At 46.9% G+C, this 24007-nt stretch overlaps 1 protein-coding gene, 1 long non-coding RNA gene and 1 pseudogene across 2 annotated transcripts; 2 read left to right on the top strand and 1 right to left on the bottom strand.

Annotated features, from left to right (window-relative positions):
* The first annotated feature begins 19 nt into the window (after positions 1-19).
* On the top strand, positions 20-4811 carry LOC120692789 (probable mitochondrial-processing peptidase subunit beta, mitochondrial). The gene is made up of 9 exons (XM_039976175.1): positions 20-951; positions 1598-1762; positions 1846-1983; positions 2068-2219; positions 2350-2458; positions 3281-3379; positions 3595-3660; positions 3767-3874; positions 4324-4811. Exons 1-9 carry the CDS (start codon positions 283-285, stop codon positions 4408-4410), a joined length of 1593 nt encoding a protein of 530 aa, XP_039832109.1. The 5' UTR covers positions 20-282; the 3' UTR covers positions 4411-4811.
* A 1408-nt stretch (positions 4812-6219) lies between these two features.
* Positions 6220-11830, bottom strand: LOC120692790 (annotated as a pseudogene).
* Positions 11831-18425: 6595 nt separating this feature from the next.
* On the top strand, positions 18426-23205 carry LOC120690662. Its single transcript, XR_005681857.1, has 3 exons — positions 18426-18888; positions 20298-20476; positions 21496-23205. It is a non-coding gene; the product is annotated as an uncharacterized LOC120690662 (long non-coding RNA).
* The last annotated feature ends 802 nt before the right edge of the window (positions 23206-24007 follow it).

Here is a 24007-nt window from a genome sequence, read left to right as displayed (position 1 = left end):
AAGTCTCCACAACCCAAAAATGATCTAGCTTGGCCCAAACTTCCTGAGGAAATCCGTGCCCATTCCACGAGAACAAGGGTGAGAGCAGTCCCAATTCCCACGCTTCAACAGCCTCCTCTCGATGACACGTGGGTCCCCCATAAAGTAAGCTACGCCCACCCAGCACTTCTCCTTCGCCCTTGGCAGCCAGGCATCTTCCTTCCCCACCTTCTCCAAACCCTAACCAAGTCAGATCTCCGCCTCCGCCGCCGCCGGCGAGAGCACCAAATCAGATCCGCCGCGATGGCGTTCCGCCGCATCCTATCCAGCGCGGTGCGCCGCCGCTCGGCCATCGCCGCGGCGGCGGCCGGGAACGCGCGCGAGGCCTCCACGGCCGTCGCCGCGGGCCCTGGGGTCCTCGCTCCCGACGCGCCCCCGACGCGCGCCCCCGTGATGCCGTACGACCGCATCGTAGAGGCCGTGAACGCCAGGCTCCGGCGGCTCGAGCACCCGGACCCGCGCTTCCTCCGCTACGCCAATCCCGTACCGACCCACGCCGACCACACGGCCATCCTCGCGGCGCCGGAGACCCGCGTCACCACGCTGCCCAACGGCCTGCGCGTCGCCACGGAGTCGTCCCTCGCCGCGCGCACAGCTACGGTCGGCGTCTGGATCGACGCGGGCAGCAGGTACGAGAACGAGGAGGCGGCCGGCGTCGCGCATTTCGTCGAGCACATGCTGTTCAAGGGCACTGGCAAGCGCAGCGCCGCGCAGCTGGAGAAGGAGATCGAGGACATGGGCGGTCACCTCAATGCCTACACGTCTCGGGAGCAGACAACCTACTACGCGAAGGTGCTTGACAAGGACGTATCTCGTGCGATGGAGGTCCTCGCTGACATCTTGCAGAACTCTAATCTCGATGAGGCCCGCATTGAACGTGAGCGCGAAGTGATCTTAAGAGAGATGGAGGAGGTATGTCCCCTGATGTGTTGATATCTGTTTCCGTCAGCATTTCTCGTTTTGGTGCTGCATAAACCTGTTCTGGTAATCAGGTGCCTCAGATTAGTTGCCGTACATGTTCCATAGTTTTTGATGAATATGTCTTTCTGGTTTGTTAGCATTTGTACTAATTCTAACGCTATATCTGGAAGAGAAAACTAGTCATTCGTGATCACCTTTTTTCTTATGCTACTATGTCTTGGGAGAAGGGTTTGCAAATTTTATAGTGCGGAAGGGAGGCGAACAGTCTGTAATTTGTATTGTTCTCTTACCATACCCTTAAACTTGCTTAGATGTTATACAAAAAGAGTACAGAAAAAAATATTCTGCGAAGTGTGCGAGTCTAGCCGATGCATACTTGGTCACTTCAACCCAGGGTGTGATCAGTTAATTGTTTCTCTTTTCTGCGAAGCCTTTTAGGAACTTTGTTTTGTATCCTTTGCTAACTCTATCAATGATGCCTAAATTCTTCTTTTACTTGTGTGTGCTAAGAAAATCCTTATTTTGGTTGCTTAGTCAATGCATTCTGTATACCACGATCTATATGCTCATGCTTTATTTAAAGTGGTTGTAACTATTATGAATCATAAATTCTTCTGTCTGCTTCTACATTGTGTAGGTTGAGGGACAATCCGAGGAAGTTATATTTGATCATCTCCATGCAACTGCATTCCAGTATACATCCCTTGGCAGACCAATCCTGGGTTCGGCAGATAATGTCAAGTCAATCACCAAAGAGGACCTTGAGAACTACATTGCAACTCATTATACAGCTCCTAGAATGGTACATGATATTCAAAATATACATCTATGCCTCTTTATGTCCCTGTTATTGCTTGAGTATGATGGACTTCTGCATGTTTTCAGGTTATCACTGCTGCGGGTAATGTTAAACACGAAGACATCGTGCAGCAGGCAAATAAGTTGTTCAACAAGCTATCAACTGACCCTACAACAACAAGCATGTTGGTTGCTAAGAAACCAGCCTCTTTTACTGGCTCTGAGGTGTGTTTTGCCATTTTCGCTCTATACTTATCTGTGTTATTTGTCATGAACAAATGTTTATCTTAGCATTTTATGCTTCAATAGGTTCGAATCATTGATGATGACATGCCCCTTGCTCAATTTGCTGTTGCTTTCAATGGAGCATCCTGGGTAGATCCAGATTCTGTTGCATTGATGGTTATGCAATCAATGCTTGGTTCATGGAACAAGAATGCTGGTGGAGGAAAGCACATGGGGTGAGTTCCTCCCTTGTTTGTGTTCCTCCTTTTTTTTCTGCCATCTTGTATGACGATCCTTTTTTTATATATCTTGTTGTGTTCTTTTATCCCACTGACATATTTATTATATTATGCATAAATATTACAGTTCACAGCTTGTGCAAAGGGCTGCGATCAATGACATTGCTGAGAGTGTAATGGCATTCAACACGAATTATAAGGACACTGGTCTGTTTGGTGTCTATGCTGTTGCTAAGGTTAGTGCTGCTATCTACCTTTGAGTAGAAGTTTTACATAGTATTTTATTCCTATATGAAAGTGTGGTTGTGCTATTCCTCCCCTGTTACTATTCCAGCATCTGCATGTTCTCAACTCACATAAACTTCTATCAAAGCTCCACACAAGCTGTAGCAGTTCGGTTTTTTGGTGACAACAATGTTACTGGAAGAATTCTTACACTTAACGGAAAGAAGACAAGTAATTTACATACTGTATTGTCTTTCTCTCAGAACAGCTTTGTGCAATTTGAAGGGCCTTTTTTCCATGTAAAAATTGAGAGACTTTTGTTTCCTTTTTCCATTTTAATTATTGAGGCCCAAGCCTAGCTGATACTGATCTACTGCAAAACAAATAAGACTTTTGATTTTTTCTGTCAAATGAAATCATGAATATATGTACTTACGGATGAAGTGTATGCACATTTCAATCTATTTAGTTCTCTAACTAAGATGATTAATCCAGATTCCAGAATCATGCATGAATTAGGTTTAAGCTAAAAAAAGGCTGTTTAAAAAACTAGTCAATCCAATGATGACCTCGATGGATTCACCTATGTAGGCTGCGGCTAACGTTGCAAAAATAAGAGCTTGAACACATGCTGTAGTGCATTGCTCATAAATCAATTTTTGTTCTCACTAATCTGTTGTGAACCTTTTCTTTCTGCTTATGTAGTAGTATTGTAACCCTGCCGTAATGTTTCTTTTATGCGGTAGTATACTTTTTCCGTGAAACTTGTTATGGTTATCTTATGTTAAATGCGTTCTGCACTACTGGTGACCTTACACGACCTTGATTTGCAGGCTGATTGCTTGGATGATTTGGCTTTTGCAATTATGCAAGAGATGAGCAAGTTGTCGTACCGGGTTACGGAAGAAGATGTTGTCCGTGCTCGTAATCAGGTAATTGTTTGATAACATTATGATTGGGTTTGCCTGTAATTGAATTTCAGTATACTCAAGCACGGCATACTACTATTGTCCTGTGTTGTTTCATTTTTTGGGGGCTTGAGAAAGACAATCGTCGGATGATAATAATTTTTTTGTTGATATATGAATCATCCACGGGATTATTTTGAGCCAACCACATTTTCATCGATTTGTTATGCCACTTTCAGCTGAAGTCCTCAATCCAACTCCATCTTGATGGTTCGACCGCTGTTGTCGAGGACATTGGCCGTCAGGTATTTTCAGGCTCTATTCTTGTGGTGTCTAAAAAAATGTGATATCACGTCATATTATTATTGGTCAGCGCCTTACAAGTTATTTTCTGTTCCCATCTTGTGCCAGATGCTTACCTATGGCAGAAGAATTCCTATTCCTGAGCTCTTTGCAAGAATAGATGCAGTTGATGCTAGCACTGTGAAGCGTGTTGCAAATCGCTTTATCTTTGACCAGGTATTGTTTTGCCAACCTGTAGCATTTCATTATGTAGAATTTACAGCATTTTCAAAAACAGTATGTTATGCCAGCATCAATGCGCTAACCCATTTTATTGTTGTTTGCTCTGAGCCTTCATTTTCTTTAGGTGAGCCTTCATTTTATTTTTCATGGTTCGTTCATGTCTATTATGAAGCATATGCTACCATAGTATCATTGTTTGTTCTTCTATACCTCTAGTGTTCTTAGTTCATGGTTTCATTTTGTGCTCACATTTTCAAGCAATCAATTGGAGTATCCAAGACCATAGTTTATCCATCTCAATGCTACTACTTTGTTGCCAGCAACTTAGTTTGGGAAAATATAATTGGAGCGTCAATAGTTTTTCGTTTGAGTTAGTTGGGAGCTTGAGAAAAAACATGCATAATAATGAAAATTTGTCTTTGTTTGCTAAAATTTTCTTCCAGGATGTTGCAATTGCTGCAATGGGACCAATCCAGGGACTTCCGGACTACAACTGGTTCAGACGCCGGACGTACTTGCTCCGCTACTAGATTGTGTACCGGTGTGTACCATGTTTACAGTCTGCAAAGACAAGATAAAATTGCGACTTTTGGCGTCAGTATATTATGGCCTCAGCATAGCACATTACGTGCTGGAGTGGAGGAAGTTTTTGAGTATGTTTTATTTTTGAGATCTTGTCCCAAACCAACAAATCTGTCAATAATGATAGGCAGGCTCAACTGACGTGGCTGACTTGAGTGGCCACCCGTTGCTTTTTTTTTACGATGAATTGGGACCATTACCATTCCATCTTTTGTTGGAAGATAATTTTCTTGTGTCAAATAATTTCATGAAGCTGCTTGTTATATGTAAAGATGGTACAGTTTGGCTTCGTTGCCATTTGGCAGCCTCCCAAATTTTACTGTTCTAATGGAATGTTTCTTTTCCTCAACGCAATTGTTGTCTTCTAACTTTTCTACAGTGATTTGTATATATAAGTCCAGTCCCAACCCAAAAAATCACTAGTAGTTTCTATACTTGTCATGTCATATAGACATTACTCATAGAAACTATATCTCGAATGGGTAGTTTCTTCAAAATAAATTGTTATCCAATCACATCTCTTCTCTCTCCTATTCCTCTCCAATTCTCTTTTTGTTTTGCTTTTTGTGTAGATATGGTTTTTTTTGTATGAGACTTGATTTCTTCATATTTTATCTTTTTTTTATTAATTTTGTTGCACGACGGTAATATGAGGAGAGTCAGGGGCCGGCCGAAGTTGACATGGGAAGAAATAATTAGAAGAGACTTGAAAGATTGGAGTATATCTAGAGATTTGTCTTTGGAAAGCCGCGATTCACGTGCCAGAATCATGAATAATAGTCTTTGTTGGGTTTCAACTCTTGTCTATCCCAACTTGCTTGGGATTAAAAGGCTTGGTTGATGTTGATGTTGATGTTGATGTTGATGTTCTTATTAATTTTGCTACTATCTTAACTTTTTGCTTATATGATAATATATTTAATGCTATAGAAATGTTGGAGGACTGGGACTGCTTTAAGTGTAGTCTTAAGGATCAGGTGGTGGTACCGAGTACCGACCGCCTGGTAGTCATCGCCATGTGTGATGTCTATGGCTAAGCTAAACTCTATTCAATTTACTCAACTGCGGGTGTCAAACTTTACAGGTGTCCCGCTTTTTTATCTTCGTTCAAGCTAAGCCCAAACTCAATTGTTCTGTTTGTTTGGTTTGTCAGCTAACCAACCAGCAGTACTGTTCTCTCATACTAAATCGGCATCAGCCACTAGCTACCAACCAGTCAGCAGTACTGTTCTCTCATAATAAATCAGCACCAGCCACAACCAAACCAACACAGCAAACGTGATGTCCGTGAATTATGGGCTCATGATCGCGTGCTACTGCAAAGAAGGCAAGCAACATTTGCCTGCAAATGTTTTACAGTAATCAAAGGATAGCGACGTTCGTCAGGTGAAAATAATCGGAGGGTCTCTGTGACAGCTCTCTATAGATTGGTCAGTAGGTCACTGATGAAAATTTAAATTTAGTCATCTAAAATTTGGTAGTACTAGGTGATCCATAGGTGGCCTGATTCGGCAGGTCCTGAGGTCCCCTGGAGTCCACCTCGCTCGAGCACTCGTCATGGATGGTACAGAGACTGAGAGACAGAGAGCGGGGGACGCATGGACTCGGCTTTGAGGCTGCAGTATCTTCCCTGGCTGCGGCGGCCGCGAGCTGACGAAGTGACGAGGGTCAGCTTCCTCGCGTTCGGCATAGCCCACAGCCTCTCCTCCGGTTGCCAAGTTTGTCCTTTCCCTACCACAGCGTGTGAACTCGCTCTCTGTTCATCAGATCATATCTTTTGTGATTCTGTATATTTCCTCTCTGAGTTAAAAGGCTCTGCCACATGGAATTGCATGGGTCCAGCACCAGCACATTTTGCTACATGATCTGATGGGCTGGCCTGAAGAAGAAATGGCTATGCGAGACGAAGCAATGTACATACAGCCCTCAGCTACTACTTAGAGCTCAGCAGGGCCTTGAACCACTGCACCGAGCTCTTGGGGTATCTCTTGAGGTTGTCCTTGTAGTCCACGAAGTAGAGCAAGAACCTCGAGGTGTACCCGGCCGTCCACTCCCAGATGTCCAGCAGCGACCACGCGAAGTACCCACGGACGTCGCATCCGTCCTCCCTGCAGCGGCAGCAAGCATCGCTCTTGTTACGATCATGCAAATGCCAAATCAAGGAAAGAACCTAGTGACCAGCTGATCTGAGAGTACTTTATGGAGGCGGCGAGGTTGGTGAGGTAGTCGTTGTGGTACTTGATCCGCTTGCTGTCCTTGAGCGCGTCATTGATGGAGGTGAAAGGGCTGTTGCCGTCATCCATCCCTGCATCAGCAGCAGTTCATCAGCTCCACTATCTCAGCAGGGTATCAGGGACGGATCCAGGAATTGAAGATAGGGGAGCTCATCTCCCATCTCCTTCCTCCAGCCCCCCCCCCCCCCCCCCCCCCCCCCTCCTCTTCATCTCTCTTTTTTCTCTTCCTCTCCCTCCTTCCTTACTCCCTCTAATTTTCATGGAGTTCTTGGGGGTATGGGGGTAGTAATCTAGAAAGGTAATCCAGTGTACATGGTCTGCTGGTCTTACCGTTTTCGGTTATGCAGATCGGTGGGTTATTGTACCTTTCCTTGACGTAGTTCATCAGGCTCCTCATCCCACTGGGCACAATGTACAGCCATATCGAATTGGCCTGCGCAGCAGCAGCATCAAAACTTCACGTAAAACATTTTGATATGATCTGATCTTGCTTGTTGTAATGCAAGAATGTGGTGTTGAAACTCACCCTGTCACCGATTGGTTTCCCGTTCCTGAAAGCTGCAAAATTGCAGAACTGTCAGCTTGCATTGTGCCTAGGTTTCATATCAGCATGCTACGTGTCTGAACACTGAAGTACAATGCAGCTCGTTGCAATCAAGTACAGTTATGCGAACAGGATGGTTAACTCACGAAGGCTGATGGTTCCGGTGTCCGCTAGAGTGTTGTGCAGCAGGCGTCCGATGATGTTGGTGCTATTATGCTTGGTGTAGTGGTTTATGCCGACAAAGTCGAGTGCTCCCTTGACAAGGGCAGCCTCATCTTCTGTGAACTTGGGGAGCCTGTCCCCAACCCGTGATCTCATTGACGCTGGGTAATCACCGAAGAAGAACGGATCCGCGAACCTTTAATTTCCAACCGACTTAGGTATCAATCATCCATGTACAGTTTCAGAAAGATATAAGGGACTTGGAAGTGAGAGGCTCACCATCCTAGTTGAAACTCTTGTCCTCTTTTGGCAGCCTCAATGTCAATTGTAGTATTCGTCATCGGCTCGAACCACATGACGTCAAATGCTATCCCAAGTTCCTCATTCTGAGTACCCTGTAATTTAATGGAGAAAAATGTTAAGTTTCAGACATCAATCTAGTAGCACAAAATGTTAGAGGTCTGGAACTAGATCCTCACCTTGTAATTCCTTCTGTAAATGTCTGAAACCGTCGCATGAGCTAAGAGCAAGTTGTGGGCGACAATGTTGGGCTCGGTGCCTGAATTCCCTGCCTTGCAGTACAGATGGAGCAGCAAGGAACAGCGTCCTGGCGCTTGAAGCCCATCGTCGTAGCCCTGAATGGCAACCGTGTGCGGCTCGTTGAGCGTGATCCAATGCTTCACACGGTCTCCGAAAGCCTTGAAGCATATCTCGGCGTAAGCAGCGAAATCGTTGCTGCAATTCGAGCATGGAAATGGTTACTAGTTATATAATGAATGATCAATTAAGTTCTGCAAAGTGTGTAGCTGAAGTGATACAGGTTAAAGGGCTCACACTATCTGCCTGTCAAGCCATCCGTTGTACCTGTCTTCCAGGGCCTGGGGCAGGTCCCAGTGGTAGAGGGTTACATTACATATGGCTCAATTCCTGAAAGATTTCACATTGTCAGAACTTTCAGGCATTCTATTTTGATGAAATATTGCAGGTCTTGATCACCTTTTGCTAGGAGTGCGTCAATCAGTTTGTTGTAGTGGTCGATGCCAGCCTGATTGACTTGGCCAGTACCATCTGAAGAAACAAGAACAGTTGAAGGATGACAGTAGTATGGCAACACTAAACTGAAGATTTCTGAAACTGTTCAAATCAAAGATGAATATTCCTATGCAGCAGCCTTCAAGATCAGTCCGACATCACGGGCACGTTGCTGTTTCGGTTTCTAACCACGTACTTGGCAAAATCCTCGACCAGGCAATCGAGAACCGGTACGCGTCCATCCCCATGTCTGCCATGAGCTGTATGTCCTCCTGACAGTAGCCATATGGAAACATCGAGAATATCAATTTTAATAGGGCATCAGGTGCAGATAAGTATACACGCACTCTTAGAGCGCACTGCTGACCTCGAAGCGGTGGTAATGATCGACTGCAACATCAGCATTATTGAAGTCGACGATCTTGCCTGCACAATTGAAAACAAAACCGAAAAAGTTAAAAGCAAAAGTTTTATGGAAAAGTCCATATTTCAACCTCCAACTATCACCTGCGTTCGATTTTCAACCTCAAACTGCAAAACCAGATATCCTGCACCCTTAAACTATCGAAACCGTGCAAATTACCCCCCACACCCAAACCATCCTGGTTTTGATCCGACGTGGCACATGGTTTTGGTCCACGTCACCAACCAATGCATGCGGCACTCCCCTTGTCTCCCTGCGCTCGCCGGCCACGGATGCTCTGCCTTGCAGACGCCAGCCGTCGAGCTCTCCTCTCCCCCGCGCGCCAGTCGCCGAGCTCCGGCCCTAAGGACTCTAGCCGCCAAACTCCGCCCGCCTAGCTCCGGTCGCCCCCGCGCACAGGTCGCCAGTTTCCGCCCGCTCGGGATCCTTGCTCGCCCGCACAGGACGGCGGCGCCGCCACCCGCCGATGGGGAGCAGCACGAGCGGTCTCCGTGCCGGCCTCACGCACCGCACGGCTCGGCCTGCGGCGTCGCGCGCCCACGCGTCCCCCACACCGGTCACACGCACAGCCCGCGGGAGGGCTAGCGGGCCCGCAGCCATGGCAGCCGTGCCGGCCTGACGTGCTGCCTGCCTGGTGGCCTCGCGTGCTCGCGGCCATGGCGGCCGCGCTAATGGCCTCGCGCAGGTGTTGGCCGGAAGAGCCCCATCGCCAGCCGAAGCTGCGGGCGCGCCGGCGCCACGGCCGCAGCAGCCGCCCCTTGCCACGTGGAATCCAATTAACCGGTATTCCCAACCACTGGCGTACATATGCTCGTTGCAAGTGGTGGTGGGATATATCACCTAGCACGAAGCACAACCGTGATCTTGTTTTGCAGCAGCCGCCCCTTGCCACGTGGAATCCAATTAACCGGTATTCCCAACCACTGGCGTACATATGCTCGTTGCAAGTGGTGGTGGGATATATCACCTAGCACGAAGCACAACCGTGATCTTGTTTTGCTCCACTATGTACCCAACTGTAGTAAAAGAAAAGCACGGTTGATGCATCTATCAGATATGTAGTGGCATGGTCAGAGGGGAAACAATATATCAGCATGCCTGCAAGGCGGCAAGCACGACACAAGGTAGAAGTGCAATGGGCTAATGATGATTGGACTAGCACATTATTCGACCACAAAAAATATGTTTGGACGTGTTTCACTGATTCTAAACGTACGTGTATGTTGGGGTGCGCTTTAGGTTTCCTAATGCTAAGGACCCCTCCCCCTTTTGTACAAAATTAAAGAGGCCTAAAAATAGGGATATGAGGGCTTGTTCATCAGATCTAGGGACTTAGTTGTAGTGTTTAGGGACCTATTTATAAGTTCTAGGGATTTCTTTATAAATCCTACAAATTTTTTATAATATTCAGCCCCACCAATAAAATAAATATAAACGACTGCCTCCTCCCCCTAGAGCTTAAAGGAGAGAACTTTTGACAATTTGCTCTCTTGCCCATTTGTCTCTCTCTCAGGCTATCCTGTTGAGCTTTGGTTCCCTCTTATATTTTAGGTTTGGTTTCGGCTTGTCCGAAACCAACAGTGCAGGAGTAACTAACTCTAGCTTAAAATGGGGGGAAAAAATCTCGGCGTATCGATTGCAGAATCATGCATTTATTAATTCGTATAATATTCTTGAGAAGATGTTTGTCCGGACATATGGTGGCGACACCACTGACTTTCCTATTAACATAGGCCTACATCAGGGGTCGGCATTGAGCCCTTATTTATTTGCTTTGGTGATGGATAAGGTCACAAGGGACATACAAAGTGATATCCATTGGTGTATGCTCTTTGCTGATGATGTGGTGCTAGTGGACGAGAGTAGAGCAGGGGTAAATAGAAAATTAGAGCTGTGAAGACGCATATTAGAGTCAAAAGGGTTCAGACTTAGTAGGACCAAGACCGAGTACATAATGTGCAATTTCAGCGCATCTAGACATGAGGGTGGTGACACTAGTCTCGATGAGCAAGTGGTGGCCGACACTTTTCGGTATTTAGGTTCGATGCTACAAAAGGATGGCGACATTGATGAAGATGTTAGGCATAGAATCTCAGCTGGTTGGTTGAAATAGCGTCAAGCTTCTAGTGTCCTCTGTGACAGGAGGGTGCCACAAAAGCTAAAAGGTAAGTTCTATAGGACAACGATTCACCCGGCGATGTTATACGGCGCTGAATGTTGGCCTATAAAAAGGCGACATGTCCAGCAACTGAGTGTAGCAGAGATGTGGATGTTACGGTGGTTTTGCAAGCACACGAGGAGGGATAGAGTCCGGAACGAAGCTATTCGGGAAAGGGTAGGGGTGGCATCAATTGAGGAGAAACTTACCCCCCATCGGTTGAGATGGTTTGGACATATCCAACGGAGGCCTCCGGAGGCGCCGGTGCGTAGTGGGTGCTAAAGCGTGTTGATAAGGTAAAGAGGGGTAGAGGTAGACCTAAACTGACTTGGGACGAGTCGGTTAAGAGAGACCATAAAGTTTGGGATATCTCTGAGGAGTTAGTTTTGGATAGAAGCGCTTGGAAACTAGCTATCAACCTTGACATTTGTGTCTTTTGGTTTCATCTCTAGCCTACTCCAATTTATTTGGGACAAAAGACTATGTTGTTGTATAATATTCTTGAGACGCCTGAGACAGCTAGGTACATGCATGAAACGCAGTTGGATCATCTGCTGGAGAAGATAGAGAGAGATAGAGAATCCAAAACACATACCAAAAGTGTGTGCAAACGTGTCCCAGGTTGTCTTTCCCCTCCCATCTTCCTTCACAGCCCCCTCGTACTGCAAAACAGACCAGAACAAAACAGACGTCACCAACGATGATCTTCGACCCTGCGCAAATCTGTCAGGCTGCCGTCCGCAAGCAGTAAAAGCAGGCTCCAACCAAACCGTGTTAATCCCATTGCCAAATATGATTCGTCCCGCGGAGACGAACTAGCCAGCAGCCGATAGACACACAGACGGAGCGGCGTGGTGGGAAACGGGCACGGGAGCCCATGCGCTCGCGAACGGGGGGTGTCGAGGACGCGGCAGGATAGGTTGATGCGACATGCGAGGCGGGCCTGGCCACCATGTGGCAGCGCTGGGCGGGGGCCGAGGGGTTGGCCGCTGCTCGGCCGTGCTCGCGGCCGTGGCAACGCGGGCGAGCCCGTCGGGGTGGGTGTGGGTCTCGGCCGCATCCGCCGAACATTCCCCTGGCCGCAGGCAGCAGCGGCAGGTTCGGAGAAAAGGAGGAGCACGAGCATCCCTGTAACACTCCGGTGTTAATTTTGATGTTAATACCGTGCTTAATAACTAATTAAGGTTAATCACAATCATTAGCGTTAATCGAGTTCGCGCGGTAAACATCGATTTAGCAGTGTTTGATTGCGTTTTTCTCTCTAATCCGAGTTCCAAATCAACTTGCGCCCAAAACAAAAGTTGTAGACCTTCTATCCCTCTACAACTTCTATTTTGGTCAAATTTCATGTTCCCATTTGAAATTTGAAGTTTTGGATGGTCAAAGTTGGGTCAAAATTCATAGAAACTCTACTGTGCTTCCTCTGTTCCTTCACTGTGCGCTCACCGCACGGCGTTGGCCGCCGACGAGCCCTCCACGCGTCGCGCCGACGAACCTCGCACGTCGTGCTTACACGCCTGGCCTTATCCGCACGGAGTCGTGTCCGTTTTTGGCATTCCCCTTCTTCCTCGCGCTCACGCCGAGCCGAGCTCGAGCTCAGTGCCGCCGCCGGTGCCGATTCCGGCAATCCTCGCCACCCCCCGCTCGATTCTCCGCGCCCCAAGCCGCACAACCTTGCCCCGAAGCTCCTCCGTCCCTCCACGAACTCGGCCGCGCCCACACCCGGGCGGAATCGGGCCCCCAGACCACCGGCCGCCATTGCCCCTTCACCGGAGCTCCGCCCCTCCGTCGATCCCCGTCCTCCGGTCCACCTCCGCTCGATTCGAGGGTGCGGTGAGCTTCCTCGCTCTCTCATCTACCTTCCCCACCCCCTTTTCCCCTTGGTTCCGGCGCCGCCACCGCCGGAGCATCGCCGCGCCGTCGTGCGCGCTCTGCACCGCCGCTGCGTCGCAGCGGGCCGCCTCTGCGCGGCCTCGCGTGATGCCACCTCGCGCCCGGGGGTCGCCTAGGTCCCGTGGCCGCCGGCCTGTTCCGCCTCCCCGTCGCCTTGCTCCGCTGTAGCCGGAACGGCCCAGACCACCGCCGCCGCCGCAAGTCGCCGCCGCCCTGGCCTTGCACGCCGCCGCCGCCGCCGTCTCGCTCCGCCTCATGCCGCCTCTGCGCAGGCCGCGACCGCGCTGGCCCCTGCGCGTGGGTCCGCCCGCGCTGCCCTGCTGGCCGGCCGGCCCACGGCCGCGCGCGCATCAGGGCGCCGCCGGCGTGAGCGGCCGGGGCAGGCGGGCAGAGCAGAGGAGCCCCTGCTCCTTCTGTTCCACTGCGGGTGGGGCCCGCTGGTCAGGGGGTAGGGGTAGTTTTGTTTTATTTTGGGTTGATTTGAGTGAGATTTGCAAAGTTCGTATAAAATCAAGGAAAAATGCTCAAAATACAAACTAAATTTTGTTAGGTTTCTAAAATCGAGATCTTCAATAGAAAAATACTCTTGCATGGTAAATCTCACTTTTGCCCCTACTAAAAATTCGGGTTGTGTTTAAGCTAGTCTATTTAATACCGGTTGTTCCTTTATTCTAAAAAATATGAAATTTATTCAGTAGATTACTCTTTGCTTGTGTAGTTCACTGAAAATTTTTCAAGTGCATAGCCTATGTGCTTGTTCGTGGATCTGTTGTTGTTCAATTTTTAATGCTAGGGCCAAAATAATTTACTTTCTGTAATGTATCTTTCAATTTTGGTTTGGTTTCAGTTTAACCTTTGTTCTTGCAGTAGGATCAAAATAGGTTACTGTAGCGAAAATGGCCTCTCATGCCATATTTCAATATAATGTTTTGGCGATTGATGACACACACAACACTTGGACTAATATGATTGTTAAGATGAACATTCCCAGGCTTTTAGGTTCAAGTGATGACAAAGAGAAGATAGGCGTAGCTAGGCCCGAAGGGTCGCCCCTACGGGGGTTCCGCTAACCGATTAGCGGACGGGGGTCGAGGGGGAGCCGCCCCTCGCGGGTCTCAGGGCAGCGCCCTGAAAGCTCTTCGGTCCAAGGGACAAGAATTGAGGCATTTTGCTATCATCGGTTAAACCGACGTAGGGCAAAATGAACTCACCGGTGCAATCACAGAGAAGGTCTGCGGGCTAGGGTTTAACACCGGATTAACCGACGTTGAAGAAAATATATACGTCGGTGCATTGGCCGATGAAGACCGAGGAAATTACATACACCGGTTGAACCGACGATGCATCGGTCAATTGCATCGGTTCAGTTGTCCAGAGAGGTGGTTTTTGGAGGAACGTGAAGAAGTAACAATCACCGGTTAAACCGACGCCAATTTTACATACACCGGTTGATTGCATCGGTTAAACCGGCGATACACCGGTTAATTGCTAACGGCTAGTTTTTCAAGTAGCAATTTACATACACCGGTTAAACCGACGATGGCTTTGGAGGTACGTCGGATTAACCGGCGTTAAGCGTTTTTTTGGCAGCTTTTCTCCAACGGCTACATTTGCTTGGGCTGCCTATATATACCCCCAAGGCCGGGTCATTTGAGTGTGCTGGAGTTCAAGAAAGTATACAAGAGCTAAAGATCATCTCCAACCACCATAGAGCTTCATTGTATATCATATAAGCTTAAGCACACTTGTGAGAGTGCTTAGTGCTTCTAATAGGGATTAGTTCTTGCGAGAGCTCCCTTGAGAGAAGTCTTGCTGCGGCAAGCAACTTGTGATCCGTCATGTGACCCTCCGTCTTGGTGTGGAGTGGCAACGACACTTTGTGCGGGGGAAGAGGAGGCCCCCTCCTTGGTGGAGAAGCTCCGTAGTGGATTTCGGCCGGGTGACCGAGAGAGACGGTGGCGGTGCACGAGACTCGGTGTCTTGTGGGCACTTGCCTTTGCTTGCCGGCATCGCCATTGGTGGCGTAGTGCAAGACGGTGATCGGAAGAGCCTCGGTGTCCCGTGGACGTAGGCGTTTATGCCGAATCACGTTACATGACCGTGTCTACTCGGGAGTTTGCATCCCTCTTGCACTTACCTCTTTACTTACCGCATTACGTTTCCGCACTTACTCTACCTTGCATACCTTTACTTTCCTAGTTAGTTTGATTAGGATTAGCTAGGTTGCAAGTCTTTTTAGGGGTAAGTAGAGAGTAGCATAGATAAATCTTAGTCATAACTAGCATGCGTAGGACGTGTTAGGTTTATCTTATGTAAGTAGTTTGAGCCCTAGGTTAAAAAGCGATTAGCGACCCTATTCACCCCCTCCTCCTCTAGGGTCGGACACCCCGGTGATCCTTACAGTTACCCTTGAGAAATATTTGGTTCTGATTGCTTGTTCGTATTTGAATCTTTAATAAATCGTTGTCAAGTCGTTTCTTTCTTTTAATTGGCGTATTGCATCCTGAGTGCCTTGCATAATTTCGTTGCACCGTTTTAACTTTTGCCTGACATATTTTATTCGTGTAGACGCTGAACCCGAAGTCGCCTACGAGCTAATCACCGAACCAATCCAGGAGCCGCAAGCGGGAGAGCAGCAGGAGAACGCCGTCGAACCCATTTCCGAAGAAATCGCTAACCCCGCTGACTTGCAAGGCAAGCCCCGGAGCATATCCCTTATTTTAATTACTCCATGTTATATTTAAAGTATTGTGCATTTACGTTCAAGGAATTGATTGGAACCATAGATGCATAATCTTGAATACCCAGTGTCTTTACTAGTGCAGTTATCGCTAGCACCGCTATGCTTAAGTAAACTCGGTAGAAGACGGGTGATTTCCTGTCACCCGCGAGATATAGGGTTGTTGCTTCAGGCAGTGTTATGAGAAATAATGCAATGAGAAGGGAAATTGGAGACCGGACGGAGGGAAAGTTGGACATAATTATGGATTTAAAAGAAAGTTGAGTCTCCGCCTGTGTCGATTGAGGACCGTTCCGTTGTTGGCCCTTTGACTGAGGATTGAACAGTACTAACCGCATGCCGGGAATATTAGATAGTCGAAACCGGGTTCCTATGATTGATCAAATGCGAAATGCGTGGAGCTCTAGGCTCTAGCTAGTTTATTAGTGTCACATACTCACCAAGGAATCGTCATCAGTGAGTATCGTCTGGCTCGGTACCGACAGCCGCCTCAAATGCAAAGGAAGCAGATTTGGAGCTCATGGATACGTCCAAAATCCAAGTACAAAATGACAGGCGATATGTTGTGAACTTGTGATTTGCGAAGATTTGCACGATAATGAAGAGTACCTGATAGACTCTCAATGACATGTAGGTGCATCATACAGCATTATTAGTGGCGGATCCAGGAAAAAAATTAGGAGTTGATTCTAACGCTAACGACATAGCTTCACTAGGATTTGTATCTGGCACTAGGGGTGCCTCGAGCCCAATGACCCACCGCTTGATCCACCACTAAGCATTAACATTATCTTGCCCCCGTGTCATCCAATCGGGCGACTCGAGTGGCACCCTCGCTGAAAGTAACCGGGTGCTCTAGCTTAAGAGGGGGAGGGAGTGAATTAGATACTAATAAAAACTGACCTATGGCTCCAACTAGTTTGCACAAAACTTAAACTAAAACAAGCTATCTAGATGTGCAACTAAATTGTTCTAGTGTGAAACCCCTATTCCAAAAGAGTTTAGCAACCTATAGCCTTTCCTATCAAGAAACTATTCTATGAAAGTAAAGGCACACAAATTGCTAGTATGAAATGCGGAAACTTAAAGAGCGGGATAGGAGATAGCAAACTCTTGACGCGGGTGTTTATCCCGTGGTTCGGTTAGCCACAAAGGCACACCTACATCCACGTTGTTGTAGCACTCACTAAGAGTATTGCTACTCGGCCACCAAGTCTCTTCCGTGAACACAATCACGGTCACCTTGGCCCCGGGTTCCACTAAGAAGCTTCTCCACAAAGGATGGGGGTCTCCACGTCCCCCGCACAAAGATGTCGCCGCTCCACACCAAGTCGGAGGGTCGCTGACGTTGCCAGTGAGCTTCACGCTCCAAGGTGCCGGTGCACCAAGCTCTTGTTTTGGTTCGCTAACGAACCACAGCACAAAGGCCCGAAGCCTTGCAATCTCACTCACTAAGAGCTAATCCTTTACACAACACTCTCAAAGTGTGCAAGGGCTAAGGATATGATCTTGATGCTTTTGTATGGCTTGGAGATGTTCTTGGGTGTGTGTGGGATATCCAGCAACTCCAGCAATCTTCAAATGGCCGGGGTGAGGCGTATATATAAGCCACCAAGTCTTGTAGCCGTTTCTCCAACGGTCAGCAGAAAATCTGCGTATCATCGGATGAACCGATGCCTCTGGCATGGGTAGCGTCGGTTCATCCGGTCACTCTAAGCACGAAGTAGCCGTTGAACTTCTGACTGCTGACGCAGTGACCACCGGTTGAACCGATACTTGCCCGTCGGTTAAACCGGTCACTCACAGCCTTCTTCTCTTCTGCTGACGTCAATGCACCGACGCAATACTCCGATGCACCGTCGGTTGAACCGGTGCTGAAGAAACTTCTCCTGGGCACTTGACATCGTCCCTGGTACACAGTACGCCCAATGCACCGATGGCCTTTTTTGGACCGTCGATTCAACCGGTGCCTATAGGCTGACTTGGTTTTGATTCCCTCCTGCACCGAACATAATAGCGTCGGTTCTTCCGACAAGCGTCGGATGCACCAATGCTTGGGCATCGGTTCTTTCGGTGCTCCTAATCCGAAGAGTTTTCAGGGCGCTGCCCTGAGACCCGCAAGGGGCGGCTCCCCCTCGACCCCCGTCCGCTAACTGGGTAGCGGAACCCCGTAGGGGCGGCCCTTCGGGCCTTGCTGTAACACCCCAGGTGTTAATCACCTGTAGTATTGGTTAATCATGTATTTGATATCGTTGTTAACACTAACCTTGCATGCATAAAATCTTTTAATTACATTTTTGCTAGTTGTTAACACATGAAATGATGACTAATTTTCAAATCCAAAGAAACATGCTTTAAAAATAACTTTTAAATTCTTGCTCAACTAAACTTTTGCCTAAAAACAAAATTGTGGAGTTTGGAATGGTGAAAAACTTTCGTGTTTATGGTTTTTCATGTTTCAGTACAAAAATTTGAAGAAAACTTTTAGTTTTGCTTTGAATAGAACATTAATGCTTGGTTTTAACATTTCAAATTTTAAACCATGATTTAATTTTCAAATGAAGTTTTGCCTGAAACAAAAGTTGGAGAAAATCAAATTTTGAACAACTTTCATTCTTGGAATTTTTCGAGTTTCTATATGAAGTTTTGAGTTTTAGACGGTCAAAATCGAGCTGAGTTTCGTCGAACCATTTTTCCCGGCGCCCATGCCGCACATCCGTGCCAGCGTCGACTCCACGCGTCGGCGATCCTTGGCCTCCAAATGAGCACGTTCTTATCCATTCACGGCGCCCGGTTCTCATTTTCATTTTCCCCTCTTCCTTCTCCGGTTGAGCCGAGCGGCGCCCCCGCAGCTCGGGCTTGCCCTGCCGCGCCGGCCACTCCCCGCCGCTCCGCTCCGATTCGGCGTGCCCCGAGCCCCTCACCATCCCCTCCACCTTCCCTAGCCCGCGGTCAAGCTTCTCCCCGGCCGAATCGGCCGGAATCGGCTCAGTCACCAACCGCCACCATTGGAGCCGCCCGGAGCTCCTGCTCCTCGTCGACCCTTCCCCTCCAGACCACCTTCGCTCGAGCCAAGCCCCAGAACGGGTCCCTCTCGGCCCACTGAAGGTCCCCAACCCGTCCCTGCTCGCCCAGCCTCGCCGGAGCACCGCCCCACGCCGCCACCGCCGCCGCCGGCCGCCGGCTCCCATCGCCGGCCCTCCTCCGGCCACATCGGCATCAACCGAGACCACCCAGAGGTAGCTCTCGTGTCCCTCATGCTCCCCCACCCCTCCCCAGCCGCCGGGATGGCCTCCTCTCGCTGGTACAAAGCTCCCCGAGCCTCCTCTGGTCAAAAATCGCGACTAGGGACCCCACGCAGCAATAGGAACAAATCCAGGGGGTTTTCTGCACAAGCCAAGACTCATATTTGGCTGAAATAGTGCCCCGAAGGGTTCTTTTGCAATATTTGGCTGAAATTTTGAAAAATCATAGAAAATCGTAGAAAAATCAGAAAAATGCAAACTAAAACTTGTTGGATTCCTTGTTCAAGGATCTACAACTTTCCTTACAGGTTGATCTTCAGTTTCTAAATAGTTTTGCTCTAGTTTAAATGTTAGTTTAAGTGGTTGCAATATTTGAAAATGTATAGTAAATAGTAGAAAAATGGTAAAAATGTAAAACTAGTTGGGTTAGCTTTGTTTTGGAATATAGAGCTTAGGAAAAATATTTAACCTGCTGTGTATTTAATGTTTCTGTGATGTTTTGATTTAATCATGAATAATGTTTGTTTTAGCTTGTTTATTTAATATCTGCAGTTTTGGGAGTCGAACAATTATGAAATTTTTGCAATAGTGTACTCTTGGCATGCTTAGTTCATTGTAAAATTTTCATGTCCATAAGCTTTGTGCATGTTTGTAAATCTATTTTTGTTCTGTTTGTCTTGCTAGGGCTAAATTAAATGTTTTCTGTTGTCAATAAATGTTGGCAAAATATTGTTGCATGCTTTATCAATAGCTCATCATGTTGGTAAATTTTGGTTGCTAGATCATGTCCTCAAGTTAAGTTTTTGCATTTGTTTAGTTTCTAGCTATATCTTTCACTTTCCAAAAGTATTGCTAAGCCATTCTTTTCTGCATGTTTCAATCCATCAAGTTATGTCATTTCTGGGTGAAATATATTAACTCTTGTTTGACTAGACATGTTTGGCAAATTCTTATTGGTGAGTGCTTGCAATGATTTGAGTTAAGTTAACTTGTATGTCATGTTGGGGTTAAATTTAATTACCTCCTGTTATCAATAAATGCTGGAAAATCATGGTTGCTTGTTAATTCCAACAATATAAGTTAGTCCTGTATAAGTTATGTTAACCTCGCGAGAACTAGTTTATGGGTTGCTTGTTTTTATTTTACTTTTATGCCTTGCTAGTTAAATAAATTGTCCTAATTGTTCTTTCTTGCTTTATATCTTTGCTTAGCCTTTTCTAAGCAAGCTAGTAATGCTTTTTAGTAGGAAACATTTCAGGCTAAAATTTTTGAATGAACTCTCGTGTTGCAGCACCAACCCCTTTTGCTTTTTGAGTTTGTTTGTTGTGTTTACTCGATAAATGATTGCCCAGTCATGTCTTTCCTTTAATTGCATTGCATTTGCATCATTGCATATCATCTAGGTACGCTAAATGTGCGACACGTGGAACCGGAGGGCAATGTTGAAGCCGAGCCAGAAGATGGTGCACGGGTGGATCAATCCAGAAGACAGAAGGACCGACTGGAGTACATGCTTGGACTGGGATGATGTCAAGCCGGTGCAGGACTACAAGCTAACTAACTGACTTTGTGTCAAACCCAGGTAAGCCCCGGAGTATAACCCATAAATTCAGTATATCAATGTTTATTTAAGTATTTGTGCATTAAAGTTTTAGGAGTTGTATGAAACCCTAGTATGCATATTCTCCTAGGTACCTATGGGTCTCTACTAGTAGGCAGGCACCGTTAGAACTGCTTGCTAATTAGGAACCCGGTAGAAGCCGAGTGATTCCTGTCACTCGCGAGAGATAGGTCTTGGTCTTATGAAAAGTTAGCGGAAAATGAATCTTGAGAAAAAGAAAGAATAAATGGAGACCGGGCGGAATTGAGTTGGATTAATGGTATGGAATGGATGAAAAGAAATCTCCGCCTGTGTCGATTGAGGACCATTCCGTTGTTGGCAGTGTTGACCGAGTTTGAACAGTACTAACCACATGCCGGAAGTAGGAGGTAGTCGAAACCGGTAAGCTAATTATCTGATTTGCAACGATACTTTGAATCGCGACCTGCTACTCTGGGAGTAGAATGATGGCGGGTGTTGGATAGTATGTCGCCTCCGGGTTCTCAGAGAGTTCACCGTGAGGGACCCTTCACCCGGGTTTTGGCAGGCGTGATTCAGACGTCGGGGTAAAGATGGGAACGGTTGACATATGTGGTCCGGCGTGGCTGCACGTGTCGTGTGAGTTAGGTCCACCTTGCAAGGTTAAATCGGATCGATTCGCCGTCTCTCTCGGTTAGGAGAACATTGGTCACTTTGTCACATCGTAGTTAAGAAGTGAAAATGAGAAGAGAGGTATGATGAGATATGTTTGTGGTACTTTGTAAAGATTTATGTGATCAACCATGCTTGCTTTAGATGTCAGGCAAATCTAGTTGGTACTTGATAAACTTAAATTGAGCTAAAATATTGAAAGTAAGGATCCAGTATTAGTAGCCTTTCAGCAAAACAAACTTCAGAGCCAAAAAGCTTGGCATGTCTAGATAGTGGGCTAAGTATACCCGTGACGGGTAAGTCTTGCTGAGTATTAGTATACTCAGGGTTTGTTGTCACCCTGTTTTCAGGTTTTTATTGTTGATGGAAGCTGACCAGGATTCACGTCGGTGGGCTCGATGTGACATCCTCCCGACTTCGTAGGTCTCGTGGTTTTCCAACTGAACTTCCTTTCTAAATTTCCGCTGCACTTTTAACTCTGTTAACTTTTATTTAAATTTAATTGTAATACTTTGCTTTGTAAACTTAATTTTGAGAACTTTAGTCTGCTTGTAATCATCTGTGCTCGCCTTCGTGCGAGACTTCCGGTGTTTTCGATCCTTAACCCAGCAGGCTGCCGGATTTCACCGTTTTAAGTGCGCGGTGGCTTGATTAATACTTAAAATGATAGTTAGTGCACTTAAGCCAGTTTAATTTGGGGGGTTCTGCCACACTTACTACGCCTATCTTCTCTTTCTCTTTGTCATCACTTGAACCTAAAAAGCCTGAGAATGGTCATCTTAACAATCATATTAGTCCAAGTGTTGTGTTGTCATTCGATCACCAAAATCACTCGAAATGGCATAAATGGTGCCATGTTCGTTTCACTCGCCTCCCCGCCGCCAGCCTAACCTACCCTGCTGCTAGAGACGGAGCCACAACTAGGGCGAGCTAGGGCGGCCGCCCTAGGTCCCTCTAGGCGAGATCCCTAGCATATCTGTTAACAGCAGAGGTAGCGGGAAGAGGAAGAAGAATGGATCTGAGGAACATAGAAAGAATGGAGGAGAACAGAGAATTAACTTCTGGAGGACATATCATTTGAGAAAGAAGTAAGAGTTCATACAAATTGTTCGACTCTATTCTCAACTCCGACAGGTCTCATGATGGTGTGGCAGCGCACTCCGAACGTGAGGATGACAGTCCTCTACCGCCGAGAGTCACGAGATTGGGCCATTGGGGCATTGGGCGAGAGGACTTCGTGGCCTCGTGGGCCGTCCGTTCAAGTGAACCGTCTCGGATGAAACACATGTGCCGGTGATGATAGCGTTGTGAGCGTTGCCGTGATAACCAACATGCAGTGGCAAATCTATTATCTTATTATTTGGACAAGAAACGGAATCTCTACGTTCGCTCTCAAAATCTAGAAATTCTCACGTTAATCGGAGTCTAGCTTTACTTTGTGCTTCCGCTTCGATCTACTTGGTTGTGTTCTTTCTCTGTGTGCAGGGACTTCAAATATTCTTTCCTTGGAGCAGCCACACGCCGACGACGACAAGCCGCAGCAGCGCCGTCCTGTATCGGCATCGGCCCCCCAGGGGCGGAGCCAGGATTGAAACATAGAGGGCCAATTTAGATCAAGGGGGGCCATATCTTGTTAATGAGCAACATTTGCAATGAGATTATGGGGTTTTATGTGGAGTTGCAGCAACATTAGGGGGGCCTGGCCCCTGCCGGCCCCCTGTCTCCGCCCCTGCGGCCCCCACTCCTCTCCATCCTCGCCATGAACACACGAGAGAGCGCTGCAAGGAAAGAATCGCTCAGCGGTGTGCTGTGCGTCCATGTTGTATTTATATATAGAAACATAGAAGCATTGGGTCCATAACCCTATACGCCCCCACTGGCAGCTACAAGGCTACGCAATTTCATTCTTTCACAGTCAAGTTGCCTCTTGTTTAGATGCATAAAATTTTGATTGTAAAGTAATGTAGCATTTTTGTTTGTATTTGATAATTATTGTTTCGCCATGAGTTAAGTAGGCTCAAAAGATTCGTCTCGCGAATTATAGACAAATTGTATAATTAGTTATTTTGTTTATCTATATTTAATACTTCATGTATATGTTTAATGATTCAATATGATGGAGAATTTTATAAAGTTTTAAAATTTTGAAGACATCTAAACAAGGGTGGGCAGTGGATGGATCTGGCTAGTGCAGTGCAGTCATGTGGCCTCTTGCTTCAAGGGACTAAACAATTGCTCGTTGAATCGAGGTTGGCTGGGGAAAGAGTGAGAGGCAGAAAGTGTGAACGGGGAGTGACTGCCATGGCTGGGAACCTTTCCTATGATTGAGGGCTCTAGCTAATTTATTGTCGGCACGTGCATGTACGTTTATTCGTTGGAGATGTTGTCTCGGGAGTCTACTTCATAGTTTAAGAACTGTTTTGATTTGCGAAACAGATGAAGGTGAAATCGCTTGTGGTAGTTTGTTGTGGCATGATTTTTAGGTTATGGCTTTTTTTCCTTTTTCATAAGATAAGATGTGTGCATTTTAATTATGCAGAGTAGATGTTGGGATGCATCTTATATAATTGTATCACCTTGATATAATTATTTAAAATTAATAAAACTTCTCTTTTCCAAAAAAAACTAGTTTATTGTCATCACCCAGAATCCTCATCAGTGAGTATCGTCGGGCCGGGCTCGGTACCGACAGCCGCCTCAAATGCAAAGGAACCAGATCTGGAGCTCATGGATACGTACAAAATCCGAATACTAAATGACAAGCGAGATGCTGAGATTTGCGAAGATTCGCGATAATGAAGAACACCTGATAGATTCTCAATTACAGGTCGGTGCATCACACGGCATCATAGACGAGAGCAT

The sequence above is a fragment of the Panicum virgatum genome, chromosome 9N, assembly GCF_016808335.1.
Source record: "Panicum virgatum strain AP13 chromosome 9N, P.virgatum_v5, whole genome shotgun sequence".
NCBI lineage: Eukaryota > Viridiplantae > Streptophyta > Magnoliopsida > Poales > Poaceae > Panicum > Panicum virgatum.
This window is presented reverse-complemented; position numbering and strand designations above follow the sequence as displayed.